Genomic DNA, 17,194 nt, shown 5'->3' on the forward strand with positions numbered 1-17,194 from the left:
AGGAGAGTCCGGAAATTCACAATAACATTAATTGATTGAACAAGATAGTGCTGACCTTTCCATGAAGGTCACAGTCAACAAATTTAAAATTAGAGACAATCAAATTAAAATTGATCAAATGACATACACAATCTCTAAAGTTCCTCTAATATATAAATCTCTCTTAGATTTGGAGACTTGTAATATACAATACACTATCAGAATTTTCAATCTACCTGAACATATTGTTGGTCAAAACTGATGTTCTTATTTGCAACATTAAATTCAAGGAACATTTTTAGATTTATAGAGCTCATCAAAGCCCTCTCATAGCAAAGCACACCAGTCCAAACAGTGTCAAGTTATCTTTAAACAGCTACGTCATCATCATCTGGTAATAATCAGGAAAGTGGCTTGTGAAATATCATCACTGATGGTCAATGATAACAAAATGTACATTCATCAAGATTCTGCGAAATAAACTGTTGCCATACAGAATCAATTTGCCTCTCTTTGACCTCACCTCAAAGACACTGGATATAAGTGGGTTATTTGACCCATCAGTTTTGAAGATTTGAAAATTTGGTACCACTAAATCCTTCAGCGCTCAACAGGATTTTATCAGTTTTCTTGATCAACACTACGCTACTCACATGGAGGATCAAGTAAGTGGATTCCCTTCGCAGCTTCCCTGATCTGATGAGAGTCTCTTTACATATATTATTTATTTGAGGCTGGTGAATGTTTCCTTGTTGTTTATCTATGGTAACCATTGTCTGTATTGTTAATTGTGTATTCACTTTAAGCTACATTTGACTTCTATTTCTTGCATCTATTCAGCATTTTATTAGACTTTTTTAAATACCTACGTTATCTATGCTTTCTACTTCTCAACTTAAAAATTGTCTATTTTAATGTGAAAGGGCTTGGCATCCAGTCAGGCATATGAAAATTAGCAACTATTTGCATCTTCATAAAACTGACATCATTTCAATAGCTGGAAAGGAGATTAGAATTGCTAAGCTTTTTTCCCAATAATATTCCATTCAAAGCTTTGCATAGCTGTATTGTGATACTAATGGCAGATTTTTGTGTGTCAGGGTTGCTATTGATAACACTATCTTGCATGTTGATAATATTTATTCTCCCACAAGAGGTGATCCTTCTTTCTGGAAAAGAACTATCACTGAAGTCCTTCAATTAGGTAATGTGTTGATAGTTGTAGGTGATTTTAAAATTGTAACTATGATCAATCAGTACAACATTATTTTATGGCAGAATAAAGTTAAATATTTATGACTACTTTTTGCCAATTCCACACAAATCACATTGAAACTTAACAGTGAGTATATTTTTACTAAAATTAGGAACAAACCTGAGAAATTGGCCCCTGTTCATTGGAGGAGTGGATTTCAATCAAATAAAATAGTTGTGGTTCCTCCGATGTTATACTTCCTATCAATGTTATCACTTCTTTCTCCCAGTTTATTACATAAAAGCTTCTGTTTTTATATGAAATCACACAATTACCAGAATAAGCTATTCCAAACTTAAATGCACTAAAGATAAAGGCGGATTTTCTTGATCTTTATGGTTATTGTAACGCTTTCATCGTAAGACTAGGATCCTTATGGTTTCAATCTGACATAAGTACCCCTATTTGGATTAGAATTGAAGAAAATACTGTGGAACTGTATCCACTGCCAGCAATTCTGACAATTTCTGATAACAACAACATGATTATAAACTCTTCAATTATCAAAAGCTACAAAAATAGTTCTTTTGAATTATGATGCGTTATATCAGACAGATATCCAATACTCTAAATAAGCTTCTTTGTGTTTGAACTCAACAATCAAATTGCCTCATAATGTCACAAACTGAAATTCCTGGATGGATGCTGGAATTGTTTTGTGTAGGTGACATAAGTCGAGGGAATGCCTTTTCATCTTTTCCAGGGAAAGTATAAATTCTCTGTTTCTATATATAGTAAACATACATTTTTTGTAATTCTATACTTTATTTCCAATGTTTTACGTATTTCAAAGATTCCTTAAATTGAGTTGTGTTTAAATGCATTAGTTAAATCTTTTCATGGTGCTTCTAATGTCTAGAAGACATTTTCTTTTAATTATATTTCTAGTTTACAAACAGTTAAAGATTATTGGAATGTGAAATTATCTCTTTTTCTCAAACAAATGAAGCAGATATGGTTATGTAACGTATCTGGTTGGCTACCTGATTCTCCCTAAAAATCTAATTTACTTGCTATTTTCAACTGTTTAGGGACCCCCGTGATAAACCCTTTACAGACAAACCTATCTATGATTCCACGTGTTGGCACTGTAATAATAATAAAGGTTCGGTAAAGCATTTCTTTCATGCCTGACCCATTGTTTTTAATTTTGCTCTTGTGTGGGACATAGTTTATCAAATTCTTGATATCTCGTATAATATTTCATATTCTGTACTTACCTATAAATATTTTGCCCTTTCTTCTTTTCCACTTTTATTTCTTAGTTTCTGGCGACTATACAAGATAACTTCTAACTGGAGAGGCGCTAAATAAATATCTATTCATAAATGGTGGGCTTGGATAAACTTCACAAGACAAGCCAATAGAATATCTTCATTTAGCCCCACTAATTCTTTTCTTAAACATTATATTTTTAAAACCTCTTGATTACTATGTATCTCAAGCTACTTAATTATGTATGATGTAATATATACTAACAATCCAAGTTACTACTTCATTTACTTATTTGACTTACGTTTTCAGTAGCACAGATTTATAGTTTTATTATTTCCTTCCCGTTTGCTTATTGTTCCCTTTTAATATTGGCATTTGTTATTTCTATACACATGAAACTATTGGATCTGTAATAGCTAATCTTTTGTTTAATTATTCAGTACTTTTTGTATGTTTACTGTAACATTCTTCTAAAATCCTAATGAACATATTGAACGGACAAGTACCTGGAAAATGCAGCACCAGTATCACCCTGCATTTGTTTGTGTATTCATGACCCAGATCTATTATGCAACCGTCAGAGGTGCCGCTATGTGTGCCTGCATCCTTCAGAATGAGGGCTTTTCTGTGTCTCCTTGGAGACAATATATGCAAGGAAATCTCCCCCTCCAATATTTCCCTGTCAAGCCTCTGCAGAAGGATCCTGCGCTTCATGCATGGGTATGATCAGACTAGTTGGTAGGCTTTTGAAAGATTAATCTATAAATTACAGATAATCATGGAAGGTTCAAATTGATTTGAATGAAAAACATTTCACAAAAAATTATTGGTGGAAAATCTTTATGTTTGAAAATTGGTTCAATTCCCATGAGTGGATCAAAATATATGACACTCGGGGCCTGATTTAGACCTCGGCGGAAGCAATAATTCATCACAAATCTGACGTTTGTGTCAGAGTATTCCATCCACCAAGATCTAAATCAGGCCCTCAATATTTGACCAAAAAAATCCACAATTTTTAAAATAATGATAACAAAAGAGTAATAATGAGTGTACCAATGCTCTTAAGATTTCTTCTCTAATCATGGGAATTATTATAGAAATATGAGGATGAGACGGGAAACTAGGCCAACGCATACCATAACTGGTGAAAAAGTGTTACCTAAAATGACCGTTTGAGGTGGTGGGTGGAACCATGGTCTGAGGGAAAATAGCAGTGAACTTGGGGCTAAAATGTAGGGGCTTCAGTACCCTGAAGAAAAGTAGTTTAATGTCTAAGCAGGTTTGATTTATGCACAAATATTGGGATATAAGCCAGTGCATTTAAAATAATAATTTATACCAACTTCATTTGCGAACAAAACTTCTTTATCTGCAGGAGTAGATAGCATGTTTTAGGTAATCAATAGGAAGCCTACCCCTATTTAAAGCAAATTGGTTATCAGGAAATCTCATGTGTTACCAGAGCACTCACTAAGCCTCATTGTGCACATTCCTCAAATCCACAGAAGTTACTGAGAAAGCCTTTTTGTGAAATTGATCTCTGTGCCCAACCCCATTTTATTAGCTACTTCAAACTGCATGCTAGAGAGAAGGACTGGCTGGCCTGGGCGTTATATAGTAATGTCAATTCATATATAGCTCTCCTCCTAGTATTCAGAGGCTGGCAACCAACTGTACCTTAATCCTCAAACACTCACAGAAAACTTGACTTATCTGCTACGAGTCTTGCCCATGAACCAGTATTGTACCAGCCATCACAAACTGAACAGTCATAGAATACCTAAAGAGATTGTCCGCAAACTGCTTTCCAATTGGAGGACTCTAAACTAGCCCACCACTGCAGGTTCCAACCAGCTACATTCCAGGACCACTCTTTACTTCTCCCGTGACACTGAGATGACAGTAAAAAAATAAAAAAATAAACATCCCAGCAGATCTCCTCAACATTTCTTTTTCCAACCATACCTGCTTAAGCTCATAAACAAAATATCAGGTTTGGAACCCAATGCAGTAGCCTGTTATGTAGATTATGATATTAGCACAGTGGGACCTGCAGAGCAGCTTAAAGCTGTCAGCTTACGGAGAAAGAGAAGTGCATGGGGGAGAGGGGCAAAGCAGCAAACAAAGTAGAGAGCAACATGGGGACAGGGGAGAAATGCACAAAAGAGACAGTGACCAGCACAAGAGAGAGAGAGAGAGACGAAAAGACGGAGAGAAACAGAGAGTGCGACAGACCACAAAGAGTGCAGGGAACAGGCAAGTTTGGGACTGGTGGAAGAACATTAGAGAGATTGGGCAGCACACAAGGGACTGCATAGAGATTTGGTTTGTTCTTTCTCAATTATTGTAAAATAACACTGATGTCAGAGACCTTTGTAAAGTTGTAAAACAATGTAAAAAAATTGTTGGAGAGACTAACAAATATATCTGGAACTAGGGTGACCAGACGTGCCAGATTTCCCCAGACAGTCCTGGTTTTCAGAGGGCTGTCCTGGTGTCCCGACGCTTTTGTTCATTTTAAATAAATGTCCCGGTTTTTGGGGCAAAGGTCATGTCAACCTGTGAATGCTTTTGTTCATTTTAAATAAATGTCCCGGTTTTTGGGACAAAGGTTATGACAACCTGCAAGTCAGAAGTGAAAGGTATGCTCTCCACTTACATGCAGCTCTAGAGTCTTAAATACCTGAAGAAGTAATTTATTGGTTTCTGCCAATCTACTGCCGCCTGCGTGCAGGGGTGTGTGTGTGTGTGTGTATGTATATCTATCTATATCTATATATATCTATATATATATATATATATATATATATATAGATATGTATATACTTTTATGTCTGACCTGTCCCAGTTTTTTCTTTTCAAAATCTGGTTACCCTATCTGGAACACAGTAAAATTGACTATTCAATTATTCCTCAATCTTGCCTTTCCCTTATTTCTGTTAATGTCAGTCATTCAAACATAACACCAAGCTTTGTTAAGCATCTTTCGTTCATCTTTTGTCTTCACTTATTTTACTAAACACTTTTTATAGTTAACTTAATCTATATGTTCCTTCCATTGTTTAAATTCTACTAACTGTATCACCAATCTTTTGTAATTCTAAAGAGAGACTCATAGACAGCCACATACAACAAAAGGAAGCATGCAACAACAGGAATGAACATGAGAAGCTTATTTGCCCAGCTGTGGCAAATGTAAATTGAGTACACCACTGTTCATGCATTTTGTGAACACGTGACTACACAGCCTGCAATGCAAGAGTACACTTCTATGCCCAGCCTGCATTGAGCCTTCCACTATGGCATTCATGTGCTAGGTCATGGCTAACAAAAGGGAACAGCAGGAGCGCCAGGCACAGCTTCCATTACATGTCTATGTGAATGAAGGACGCAGTCACATCTAAGCCTGCCATACCACTTGGCACGCCTCTGAATGCATATTTTACACTAAAAGGAGATAACAGACTTGCCAACTTCACCAAAAGTCTCACAGTGTGAGGAGGGATTGGGGCCTTGGAGGGGGCGTGGCCTCATGCCAAGAAGCACTTAAGAGGCACTTTTGCCTCTACCCCGGCCCCAAGACACTCCTCAAAAAAGAAAAAAACAAGAGCTTGCTGAGGCTGTTGCCAATGCCCTGGAGTATTTTCAAACCCATTCAATCAATCAATGAATATAGCGCAGCTTATCACCCAGGGGGTCTCAAGGCACTAGCAGGGAGGCGCGGGTAAATCAAAAAGCCCGTTCTTGAGGTCCTTCCTGAACTGAGCCAGCGATGGGGACTGCCTAAGGTGGAGCAGCATTGTGTTCCAGGTCTGGGCGGCGAGGTGGGAGAAGGATCTTCCTCCAGCCGTGTGCTTCTGGATCCTAGGGATGGTGGCAAGGGCCAGTTGCGCCGAGCGGAGTTGCCTGGTGGGGGTGTAGAAGGAGAGGAGGTGTTTGAGGTAGGCTGGTCTGATCTTGTGGTGAGCCTTGTACATATGGCTCAGGAGTTTGAAGGTGATGCATTTGTCGACGGAGAGCCAGTGTAGGTCTCTCAGGTGGGCGGAGATGTGGCTGTAGCAGGGGATGTCCAGGATCAGTCTGGTTGCGGCATTCTGTATTCTCTTGAGTCTTGATAGGAGTTTCTTGTTGATTCCAGCATACAGTGTGTTTGCCGTAGTCGAGTTTACTGCTGACGAATGCCTGGATGACTGTTCGTCTTGCGTCGATAGGGATCCACTTGAAGATCTTCTGGAGCAGGCGAAGAGTGTGTAAGCATGAGGAGATTGCGTTGACTTGGCGGGCCATGGACAGTGATGAGTTGAGAATGATGCAGAGATTGCGGGCATGGTCAGTCAGAGGTGGGGCAGTACCGAGGGTACTAGGCCACCAGGAGTCACCCCAGGTGGAAGTGGCGGGCCTAGGATAAGGATGTCCGTCTTGTTCAAGTTGAGATTGACGCAGCTGTCCCTTATCCAGTTGGGGCTGCCTTCATTCCATTGTGAAAGTTCTTTGTGTCTGTTGATGGTTCGTCTGTGAGGTTTCAAAATGGACGTCAGCAGGTAAAAGCCTGTGAAAATGAACTGAAAAACAGTTTACAGTGGTTTTCAGCTCGTTTTCCCTGCTGTGTGATATTTGCTCCCCACTTGGTGACCGTGTGAGGGGAGCCAATATTGTGTGTCACAGAGTGGCACAGTGTGAGTTGATAGGTCTGGAGAGAAGCATGCACGATTACATGCACAATCACATGAAGTATGAGCAAATTTCTTTTCTAAATCAGAGCAGAATGGAATAGAAATCTGGACCACAATGTACATATGTACACACGATCATTTTATAACCCACATTTCATGACTATTTATAATTTGAGGTGTTGTTTTTATGTACCCTATAAGATCAGGGGTGCAGTATTGTCAAGGGTGAAGCTCTTCACTGTCCTGGATGATGATTTTCAGATATGAACATATATACTCATACCCTCAATGCTTATAAAATGATTTCTAGAGCATAGACCGCTACATATTCTTTTATCTGTCATTGCCCTGCATGATCTATTTGCAAGTTGTACATTTGTAGATTATATGATTTTACCTTTTCCATGTACTTTTCATTGTTTTCTGTAGTATGCTTCCTGCATTTAAAATCAGAATTGAGGAATATAATCCAACGTATTTGATTGTATGCATTAAGAGACCTTTTGAGAAAGTTTGTACCATCATCAGACATAGAATGCAGTGACTAACTTGTGCCCCAATAGACCATTTCTAATTTAAGACATATTATAATTTGGTTCCAAAAAGTCTGTGATTCTGATAAGCAATTGTCAATCTCTTACCTATCTGACCAGTTGCTACAACATTTTTATATTTTGGATGCTGGTTCACAGTTAGGCAGAGAATGTCATCTGTGTGCTCCAGGTAGAAACTCTGACTTCCTAACAGGGATACAAAAAGAGAGGCACTGCATTACAACACGAAAATATTGATCATGATGAAACAATGAAAATTCATAACTTCAACAAACCAATTTTTAAATGTACTGTTTGCAACAAAAAAGTTGATATATTAGATTTTAGTGAATTGATTTTAGATTTAGATGAGCAATGAAGTGAACTGCTACTGGACTGTGATGTAGTGTTCTTCAAAGAGGTGCATATTCAGCTCTTTCCGAAATAGAAGGACTGGTATGGTTCTGATGGTCATGGGGATGTTGTTCTAGACCCTTGAGAGCTTAAATTAAACTTTAACAATTGGCATTTTCAAGCATTTCCCATAACACAATAAGTGCAGTAAAAACACAATCGTGGTATTTTACTAATGTAGGTGTTTTGTGCATCAGCACTTCCACCACAATGCTTATCTAGTGTGTCCTGCTTCAGGAGGGTCAATCTTAGCGGCAGTAGTGGAAGAATGTGCCATTGGTGTTTAATTAACTAGCAAAAAATGGATGAAACGACAAGTGGTCCTTTGGGATTAGTAGGACCCTGTTCCGTGAATTAAGTGGAGGAGAAGGGGCGGTGGAATGGTATTGGTGTCCATAGAAGAGGAAAAAAGCCTCTTTGAATAAGACTATCCTCTGCCTCAATTTGAATATTGGTAGGTTCCATCAGGGCTCTCGGGTGGGGATTACACGCAGCACCAAATGTGGACCCGGACGCCCCCTTTGCCACCTTGCTACTTTTGCTTATAGCTGATATAGCCGATTGTTCTAGTCCCTCTCTAAGACTGCAATAATTGGTTACATAACAATAAGACGTGCTTTTGCTGTTTTTTTTTTTTTTATATCTCAACATTGTACATCTGATGCTGAACTAGTGGCTTTAGTAAAGTGTGTCCTTTCTTTCATATGCTTTTGATAGACAATGACAAAGAAAATAATTCACATAAACCAGAAGATGCTATTTCTATTGAACACGTCTGTATCAAAGGACCCTTGAATACTGGTTTGAAAACCTGTGTAAGGAGAGCTGCCATTCTATACCCCTCCTTACAGACATAACTCTTTCCTAAGTAATCCGGATTCCACATCACATTTCTATCCATCACATAACTCCTACTTTTTTATTTCCCCCCTAGATCCTTAATAGGCAGGTGACAAAATATTGTTCCATTTTTAAATAATACAAATTATGAATAAACCATACAACCCTGCAGCGTTACTTTGTCAATCTGACACGTAATGGCACATATAAGTGTGTCTTTACCAGCACAGAAAGCCGGCCTCGCACCACTGCCGTACCCGTGCTGATATTCTTAATGAAATATCGTCTGCCTGTTCACCATACCTGTACATGAACCTGTGGCGCCCTTCAGCCGAAGCATTAGTCACCTTTTTTTTTTCTTTCAAACAAAATTAACCATTCCGATTTTAAGAAGCTACCATGCCTTTGATATTTCTAGCAGAGGTACTCAGTTACGTTGTGACGCTTGTTTGTTTCTTGTTTCCACCAACTACTAATATTTAAAATAGCTGCATATAGTATGAGGGGCATAAACTGCTGTGAGAAATCATCACAGATGTCCAACTGAGTACTCAGTGTAGTCTTAACATTGACTATTAACTTTCTGTCCTATCTTTGTCAAAGTCTCTGAATGTACCGGTGTTTATTTCTAACTAATGCCCTGAAATCCTAAACTGCAGTTGTTAAGAGAAATCAGTGGCTCCGAAAGGCCACAGGATACGGTCATAAATCTATTACAAGGGAATGGATTGTATATGAGTTTTTATAGCACTCACATCATTTAGTAAGTATAATAATTTATTTAACTAAATTTCCCACCTCTACTGGGCAGAGGTTCTGCAAGACGTCGACACAGCCTTCACCACCTCTATCCCAAGGTTTCCTGCCTACACAATACTGGGTCTCCCGAATTCTCTAACTTACCCTTTGCGTTCCACCATGGGGAGGCAGATTGCTATGGCTCTGACAGCAGCACATTAAGTCATACTAGCCATCTAGGGCACCAACAAAACACTAGCTCCTGGCTACACAAACTTTGTTTAATACTAGGGATGGCGAAACTGGCCCTATTCACCAAGACTGATTACGCCCCATATTCAGACCTTTGGGCCCCCTTCATACACCTCTCTTCTGAATTCCGAGAATTAATATGCCCTATATACTTGAGACTTCTGCACTTGATTCAAGATCAGCCCACTACTTAAGTCACAGACCCATTATTAACTCCACACGCTGGGCATCTACACCTTACACAAGCATTATGACATGACAAATGTCACGTGTGATGGTATGGCATCAGGGTTCGGGGTGAGGAGGTTGTTCTTTTTGTTCCTATGAGTGCACTTTCCATCACAGACATAGCAGTGCTGCTGACCCAAGGGTGGTGGGCACTTATCGAATGATTGCATAATTCGATCCACTGCTTACACGCAGCCGCCACACCGGGTTGTAGGGGAATACGCTGTGCACTCCTTACTACAGTCTTTACTCATAAACATAAGTTCTAATAAATTTCCCACCTCTGTTTATTGCTTCATCTTTTTCCCTTTGACCACCTGACATTCAAAAACTTACTATTGCTTTCTGATGTACTATCCTTTAAAACAAGGCAACAGTAAGATTTCTGCACATCATTAATTCTATCTTAATGTGGAAAATTCATACTGTGTCACTAAATTCCTTATTATTGAGCATATGGCTTCTTCAATTTCTTCACCATCTGTTGTTGGAATCCACTGTGAGCTCTACTTCTCATCTGGCTCTACAAAGACTATCTTTGTATGCCACTCAATTGAAAAGAGGTTGGAATAGTTGTAAAAACCAAGCAAAGCCAGGCAATCCTTCAAGCCACTGCTTGCTAGGGGGAAATAGAGTCATGCAGTAACTTTCAGATGACCTTCCACGATACCAGTATTGCATGCTAAATTTAACAGTCCTTTTACTGTAACTCTGAAAAACAGAAATCATTTAATGCCTTTATTATTACTACGAAATTCACTGCAGACACTTTGGCCCTCATTCTGACCCTGGCGGTTCTCTACCGCCAGGGCCAACGGGGGCGGGAGCACCGCCGACAGGCCGGCGGTGCTCCCTTGGTCATTCTGACCGCGGCGCTTTGGCCGCGGTCAGAACGGGAAAACCGGCGGTCTCCCACCGGTTTTCCACTGCCCCTTAGAATCCTCCAAGGCGGCGCAGCTCGCTGCGCCGCCGAGGGGATTCTGACCCCCCCTACCGCCATCCTGTTCATGGCGGGAAAGCCGCCATGAACAGGATGGCGGTAGGGGGGGTCGCGGGGCCCCTGGGGGCCCCTGCCTTGCCCATGCCCATGGCATGGGCACGGTAGGGGCCCCCTAACAGGGCCCAACTAGGCTTTTCAGTGTCAGCGATGCAGACACTGAAAAGCGCGACGGGTGCTGCTGCACCCGTCGCACGCCTTCCACTCCGCCGGCTCGATTCCGAGCCGGCTTCCTTGTGGAAGGCGCTTTCCCGCTGGGCCGGCGGGCGATCTGAATCAGATCGCCCGCCGGCCCAGCAGGAAAGTCAGAATACCCCTCGCGGTCTATTGACCGCGGGGCGGTATTCAGGCGGCTTCCGACGGGCGGGCGGCAACCGCCGCCCGCCTAGGTCGGAATGACCACCTTTATATCTAGTATGTCGTTTTTAGAGACCTCAAAACTGGCATTCTGTTGCTTGCAAGGTTACTTGATCTGTCCCTACATTTGGGCTTTGGCAGCCATGATGCATTACTTAAACATGTTGACATACTATCAATTATAAGTTTTTAACTTGCCTGTTGAAAGATTTTGGACAATGGCCGCTGCAGCAGTGTGGAAAACAATGTCAGTGCCATCATTGAGGTAGTGAAGGTTATTGCGACAATCAAATCCCCTATATCCAAAGACGTGTTCTAATGACAGCTCCTAAGATACAATGCAAAAAAAATAAAATCAGTAGATGATCATGGAAACAGGCTTTTTTACTCTAACTGCCTGCCATCAGACATTAAGGGCCTGATTACAATCTTGGTGGATGGAATATGCTTAGATGTCAATTCACTGAAACGGCAGGGGTAGCAGAAGTGACGTCACATGCTCCTTGACTTCTGCTTTCACTCACACACACATTAACACAAATTCACACTTACATACACTCTCTCTCACATAAACACACTCTCACCCGGAAGCAGTGCATGCACATAACATACATTTAAAAGCATGTTTTACTTACCTCAGCTGCCATCGAAGGGCATTTTCCAGTTAAATGTACTCCATTTTTATTACACTAATAGTATATTATTATTCACTATTAGTGTGATAAAAATTTGACAGAAAACAAAGAGAGTGGAGCCCCAACTTCCCTCCAAAAGGACGAATTGCTACTGTGTTCCTGATACTGAATTTGCCATCTCTGAGGCCATGGGTCTCAAAGGCAGTGCCACAGGTGGCAAAAGGCAAGCTGCGACCCCTGTCGACCCCTAAATGACATCTATGGGTGTACTCTGTCACAAGTGCGATGGATATTCCGTCCGCCATATTATGTTCCCTATAGGCAAAAATGGGATCGGAATAAGGCAGACAGGATAGCCGTCACGTTTGTGATGGAGTAAGCCAGTCCACCAAGATCGTAATCAGGCCCTAAATTATTTTCATACACTTCATACATATAGGATTTATGTATCTGACCCATGCAGCACTGTTATGAGTACTTCCATCATTTAGCGTCAATACCGAATCTATAAAGCAGGAATTACAAAAAAACTAAAATATTACTTAAAATATTCTGATTACATGGAGGCAGCTCAAAGAATTTCACCGGATTCTGGTATCATAGAGGGTATGCAACTTTGTCTGTGTGTTTGCACACTGCGGGATAATTCCTCACTTGGAGTTCAGTGCGCGCTTAAACAGCACAGGGGAAGTAGCCAGGGAATAATTCAAAATACAAACAGTGAGGGTGAGCTGGGAGTAGTGGGGTAAGCCTGGGCTCACAGGGAGGAGGAGAGCCCATGCTCCTCCCAGAAATCAGGCGTTAAGGGTCGAAAGACCCTGTTATCATAAAAAAGGAGGCGGCCCATAGGGATGGAAGCAGTTTCTAGAATCGTGGTCTGCTTCCCTTCCAAGGCAAAGAAAAGATTCTGGAGAAGGGCAACAAAAAAAAAAACAGTAAGAGAAGGGACAGCGAGAAAGTATTCTCACCATGGGAGCCCTGCAAATGGAAAGAATGTCAGCAAGTTTCCCATGTTGAGATGTCCTAGAATTGGCACTGAGGATAAGATAAAATTAGCTACTGTGCACAATTTTCAAAGCACAAAAGGCAAACGTGTAAAATACATTAGGGGCTCATTTCCTTCTTAGAGGCTGAACTGCACCTTGAAGTCCAGTAAGGCAAACTAGGTTACTGAATCCAAATTCAACTGCAAGAAACATGGGGGTATATTTATACTCTCTTTGCGCCGAATGTGCGTCAAAATATTTGACGCACAATCGGCGCAAACACTGCCCCATTTAAATACTTTGACGTCCGACCCCGCGGGTGTCAAAGTTCCACCATTTGCGTCATTTTTTAGAAGGGGGAACCAGCCTTGCGTTAATTATATGCAAGGTAGGCGTTCCCTTCCAAAAAATGACTTTAAGGCCTGTGCGCCTTATTTATACTGTGACGTCATTTTGACGCACAGGAGGGGGCAGGTCTTAAAAAACGGCGCCCAGCCTGATGGGTGCCGTTTTTTAACGCCTGGGTCAGGGCAGGCGTTAAGGGACCTGTGGGCTCAGAAGGTGCCCAGAGGTGCCCTCCCATGCCCCCAGGGACACCCCCTGCCACCCTTGCCCACCACAGGAGGACACCCAAGGATGGAGGGACCCATCCCAGGGAAGTTAAGGTAAGTTCAGGTAAGTATTTTTTTCATATTTTTTTTGTGGCATAGGGGGGCCTGATTTGTGCCCCCCTACATGCCACTATGCCCAATGACCATGCCCAGGGGACACAAATCCCCTGGGCATGGCCATTGGGCAAGGGGGCATGACTCCTGTCTTTGCTAAGACAGGAGTCATTTCAATGGGGGTTGGGCGTAAAAAAAAATGGCGCAAATCGGGTTGAGGCCAAAATTTTGCCTCAGACCTGACTTGCCCCATTTTTTGACGCCCAAGCTCCATTTTCCCCTACGCCGGCGCTGCCTGGTGGGAGTCAGTTTTTTTTACGCACACCAGTCAGCTGCGCCGGCTAACATCATTCAATAAATAAGGCGCCCGCATGGCGCTTTGAAATGGCGTTAGCCGGCGTTAAAACTTTTGACGCACAACTGCGTTGGCGCAGTTGTGCGTCAAAAAGTATAAATATGGGCCATGGTGTGAAAGCCATATGATACTGAAAGTACCACCATGGAAATAATTGCAACGTGACCTGATGGCATCCTTCAAGCTGCCTCTACAAGGAGGTATTTCCATCCTTTATGATCAGGACTGCATCCACCTATAAACAGGGCTAGGGCCCTGTGGAATACAGAATTACTTCTGACAAAGACCAACCCAAATTTAACCTTCACGTGTCTCCTTACCCACCTCAAAGATGTATTGAGATCCGTTGTGGAATGGAAGTGACTCATCTGCCTTAACCTTTGGCAGCATTGCTCCAATAAGACTTTTGCCATAAGCCAGCACTCTAATAAAGAATCACATAAATAGAAAACATAGCAAAAGATATGTTCTGACTGATCAGGTGAAGAGATCTTGGTAGGTAGGTTGCCACAGCTTTATTGAATAAAAACAAATATTTGATGATTTACCACATGTAGGGATAGGAATGTCAAAAAAGAGGGGGACAGGGAGATTAGCTAAGGTCCAGTGTACAGTCTCCCAAAATACTTGATGTGGGATAGGAATGTCCCCTACATGGTAAATGGGTACCTTGGTCCTGAGTGTGTGCAGAGGCCTAGGTCTGTGAGGTAACCGTAATGTTCTGTGACCTAGAGACGCATACAAAATGTGCCTTCATAATGGGAATTGGACTACTCTTCATGTCCTGGGTGTATCGCATAAAGTGGTGGTGGAAGCGTACTATGTTTTGTTAATCAGAAGTGTGACCAGATCTTTTTCCTTGTCAAGGAGAGGACAGCCTACAGACACCTCTCATGTAAACGTCCACTGACATGTGAAACTCAAAGCCTTGTGCTAACATCCAATTACATGTTATGTGTATGTATGTGCAGTGAGTGTGTAGCACATGCATGGTAGCAAGACTTTGTGTGTTGTATGAGTATGGGTCATATGAGATCCAGTTGAATGAGCAGAGTTTAACATGGCACAAGAGGAGGGATGAGGACTGCTTTCCAATATAGTATGAGTGTACAGTCTGCATTCTTGTGGCTGGAGGATGGAGACCCAGGCACTGAAATGAGGAAGGAGGCAGGGCTACCTTTTGAAATAAATTCAATGAGGGCCAAACTAGTAAAGGGCTGCTGATTAGCTGATCCTTAGCACTGCCACTGGTAGATGGTAGGTGTGAAGGACGAGCCTGCTGCTTCTGCTATTCAAGTTAAGAACATTGCCATGCAGGGCCTGCCCTATTGTCTGTCTCTGGTTACTACTTCAGGAAACCTGCTAACACCCAAGTGTAGAGATCTAGCACTCCATGTCTGCTATACTTCTGCTTGAGTCACCCCCATTACCTACCTGCTGCATAAGCCATTACTTCACACAAAGGTTGTGTCTCAGGAGTACCAGTAGATCCACATTCCCTGTCTGGAAAGCGTGTGTAAATATTGGATCCACACTACCCCACTTTGTTCCAGTCCCACGTTTTCCTTGACCAAGGAAGAGAATGCTCTGCAGAGTACTTAAGGAGCTGCTGCACAAACAGGGCTTGTGTCCATCCTCACACTACCTTCCTGAGAAGTCTTTGACTGTTCACCCTCAGTCTGCTTAGAGTGAAGTCCAGCAGAGGTGTACTTGGCTCAGTACTTAGTGGAACGGACCCTGGGATACCTGTGCCTAACTACTTCAATGCTCATGGTTGTGGCCCACAAGGGCCTGCCTTCCCCTGAGGCCCCCAAATCGAGTCTGACAAGAGCCATGAATAGAAACATCCCGCACATCGTTCTTAACACCGAGAAGTCTGTTAACTGAAAGTTTGAAATTTGAAAGTGGGGATGTTCAAAGCAAGACCTGTGTGGCCCACGAGGTGAGTTAATAGCATCCATGCATATGAGTGAGATTACATCCTTAACTCCTGGACGGTTAAGCCAAGGAAACAAAATGTCCTTCAACATGTCATCTATACAGTCCTGCTGGAAGTCTTTTGCTACAATCAATTCCATGATTCACTAATTCTGCTGAAGTGTTGTGCATTGTTCAAACGACATAATTTTATTTATTCAGGTCGGAATATATCAGTAGAAACACGTAAGAGACAGTCAACACATTCTCAAGGCAAAATTATATCAGTATGTCAAATACTTGGTTACATATCTTCACATTGCTATATAGTCCATTCTCACCAACAATATTATAGCTCTCCCCCTTATCCCCCAGAAGAAGGTATCAGGGGAATCAATTCACTCTAACAGCTAATTGGGTAAGGTTCATCGCGTTAGATGAGTGTTCCTCAAAACACACGTTGGCTGTTTCGTATATAATTTGTTTTTACTGAATAAAGAAAATCAGGTTGCATGAACACTTAATGATGGCAATTGATTGTGTCAAAAGACATCCAACAGGACTGTATAGACTTGAAATGCACCTTTGGGTTAGGTGCAGGAGGTGAAGGCATTAGGCATTGTTTCCTGGCCCCAAAATGTGGTTCAGCAACATGGCATCTATGATGCTTTTGCTTGGAGTCACATGACCACCCTCTTTAAGGATAGCATACCTGCAACACCCCTTTTTCATGTGTTGCCACCTATAGTTTCCATCCTTCTTTACATTGGCATCACCTGAGTCATCATAATGGACCCCACTGTGGGTGGTCCACTGATATTAGTGCAAGGCACAACAGACTAGTACCCAAGAAAAATCAAGTATAAAGCATGACAGTGCTAGGAGCACGGCATACCATGGCTAATGCAGTCCATCTGTACCTCACTGAATGATCCCATACTTAGCAACTCAAGGTTGACACCCCACGAAATTCATGTGTTTATTGTGCCCATTTTGGAATTTATCAGGTATAAAAGAGAGCCCCTTCTGGCATGCTTAGTAATGCACCAGTTGTGAATTAGACAGTGATGAAAATGGACAAAGATATTGTGGGACTGAGGCAAGGTCAACTGGAGGTGCAATTCTTTGTTTAAGTGTGGAAAATCCTGTTTG

The 17,194-nt window shown here is 41.7% G+C and overlaps 1 protein-coding gene across 2 annotated transcripts in view; it reads right to left on the minus strand.

The window, feature by feature from the left end:
• Positions 1 to 17,194, minus strand: part of EML6 (EMAP like 6) — an 854,573-nt gene that overhangs the window by 102,566 nt on the left and 734,813 nt on the right. For both annotated transcript variants that reach the window (XM_069234186.1, XM_069234187.1), the window contains exons 29-30: positions 11,683 to 11,812; positions 7,767 to 7,865 (exon numbers count right to left, since the gene is read on the minus strand). In XM_069234186.1, the coding sequence (XP_069090287.1) occupies positions 7,767 to 7,865; positions 11,683 to 11,812 (229 nt within the window). The remainder of the gene's footprint in view (positions 1 to 7,766; positions 7,866 to 11,682; positions 11,813 to 17,194) is intronic.

The sequence above is a fragment of the Pleurodeles waltl genome, chromosome 5 (assembly GCF_031143425.1).
Source record: "Pleurodeles waltl isolate 20211129_DDA chromosome 5, aPleWal1.hap1.20221129, whole genome shotgun sequence".
Classification (NCBI taxonomy): domain Eukaryota; kingdom Metazoa; phylum Chordata; class Amphibia; order Caudata; family Salamandridae; genus Pleurodeles; species Pleurodeles waltl.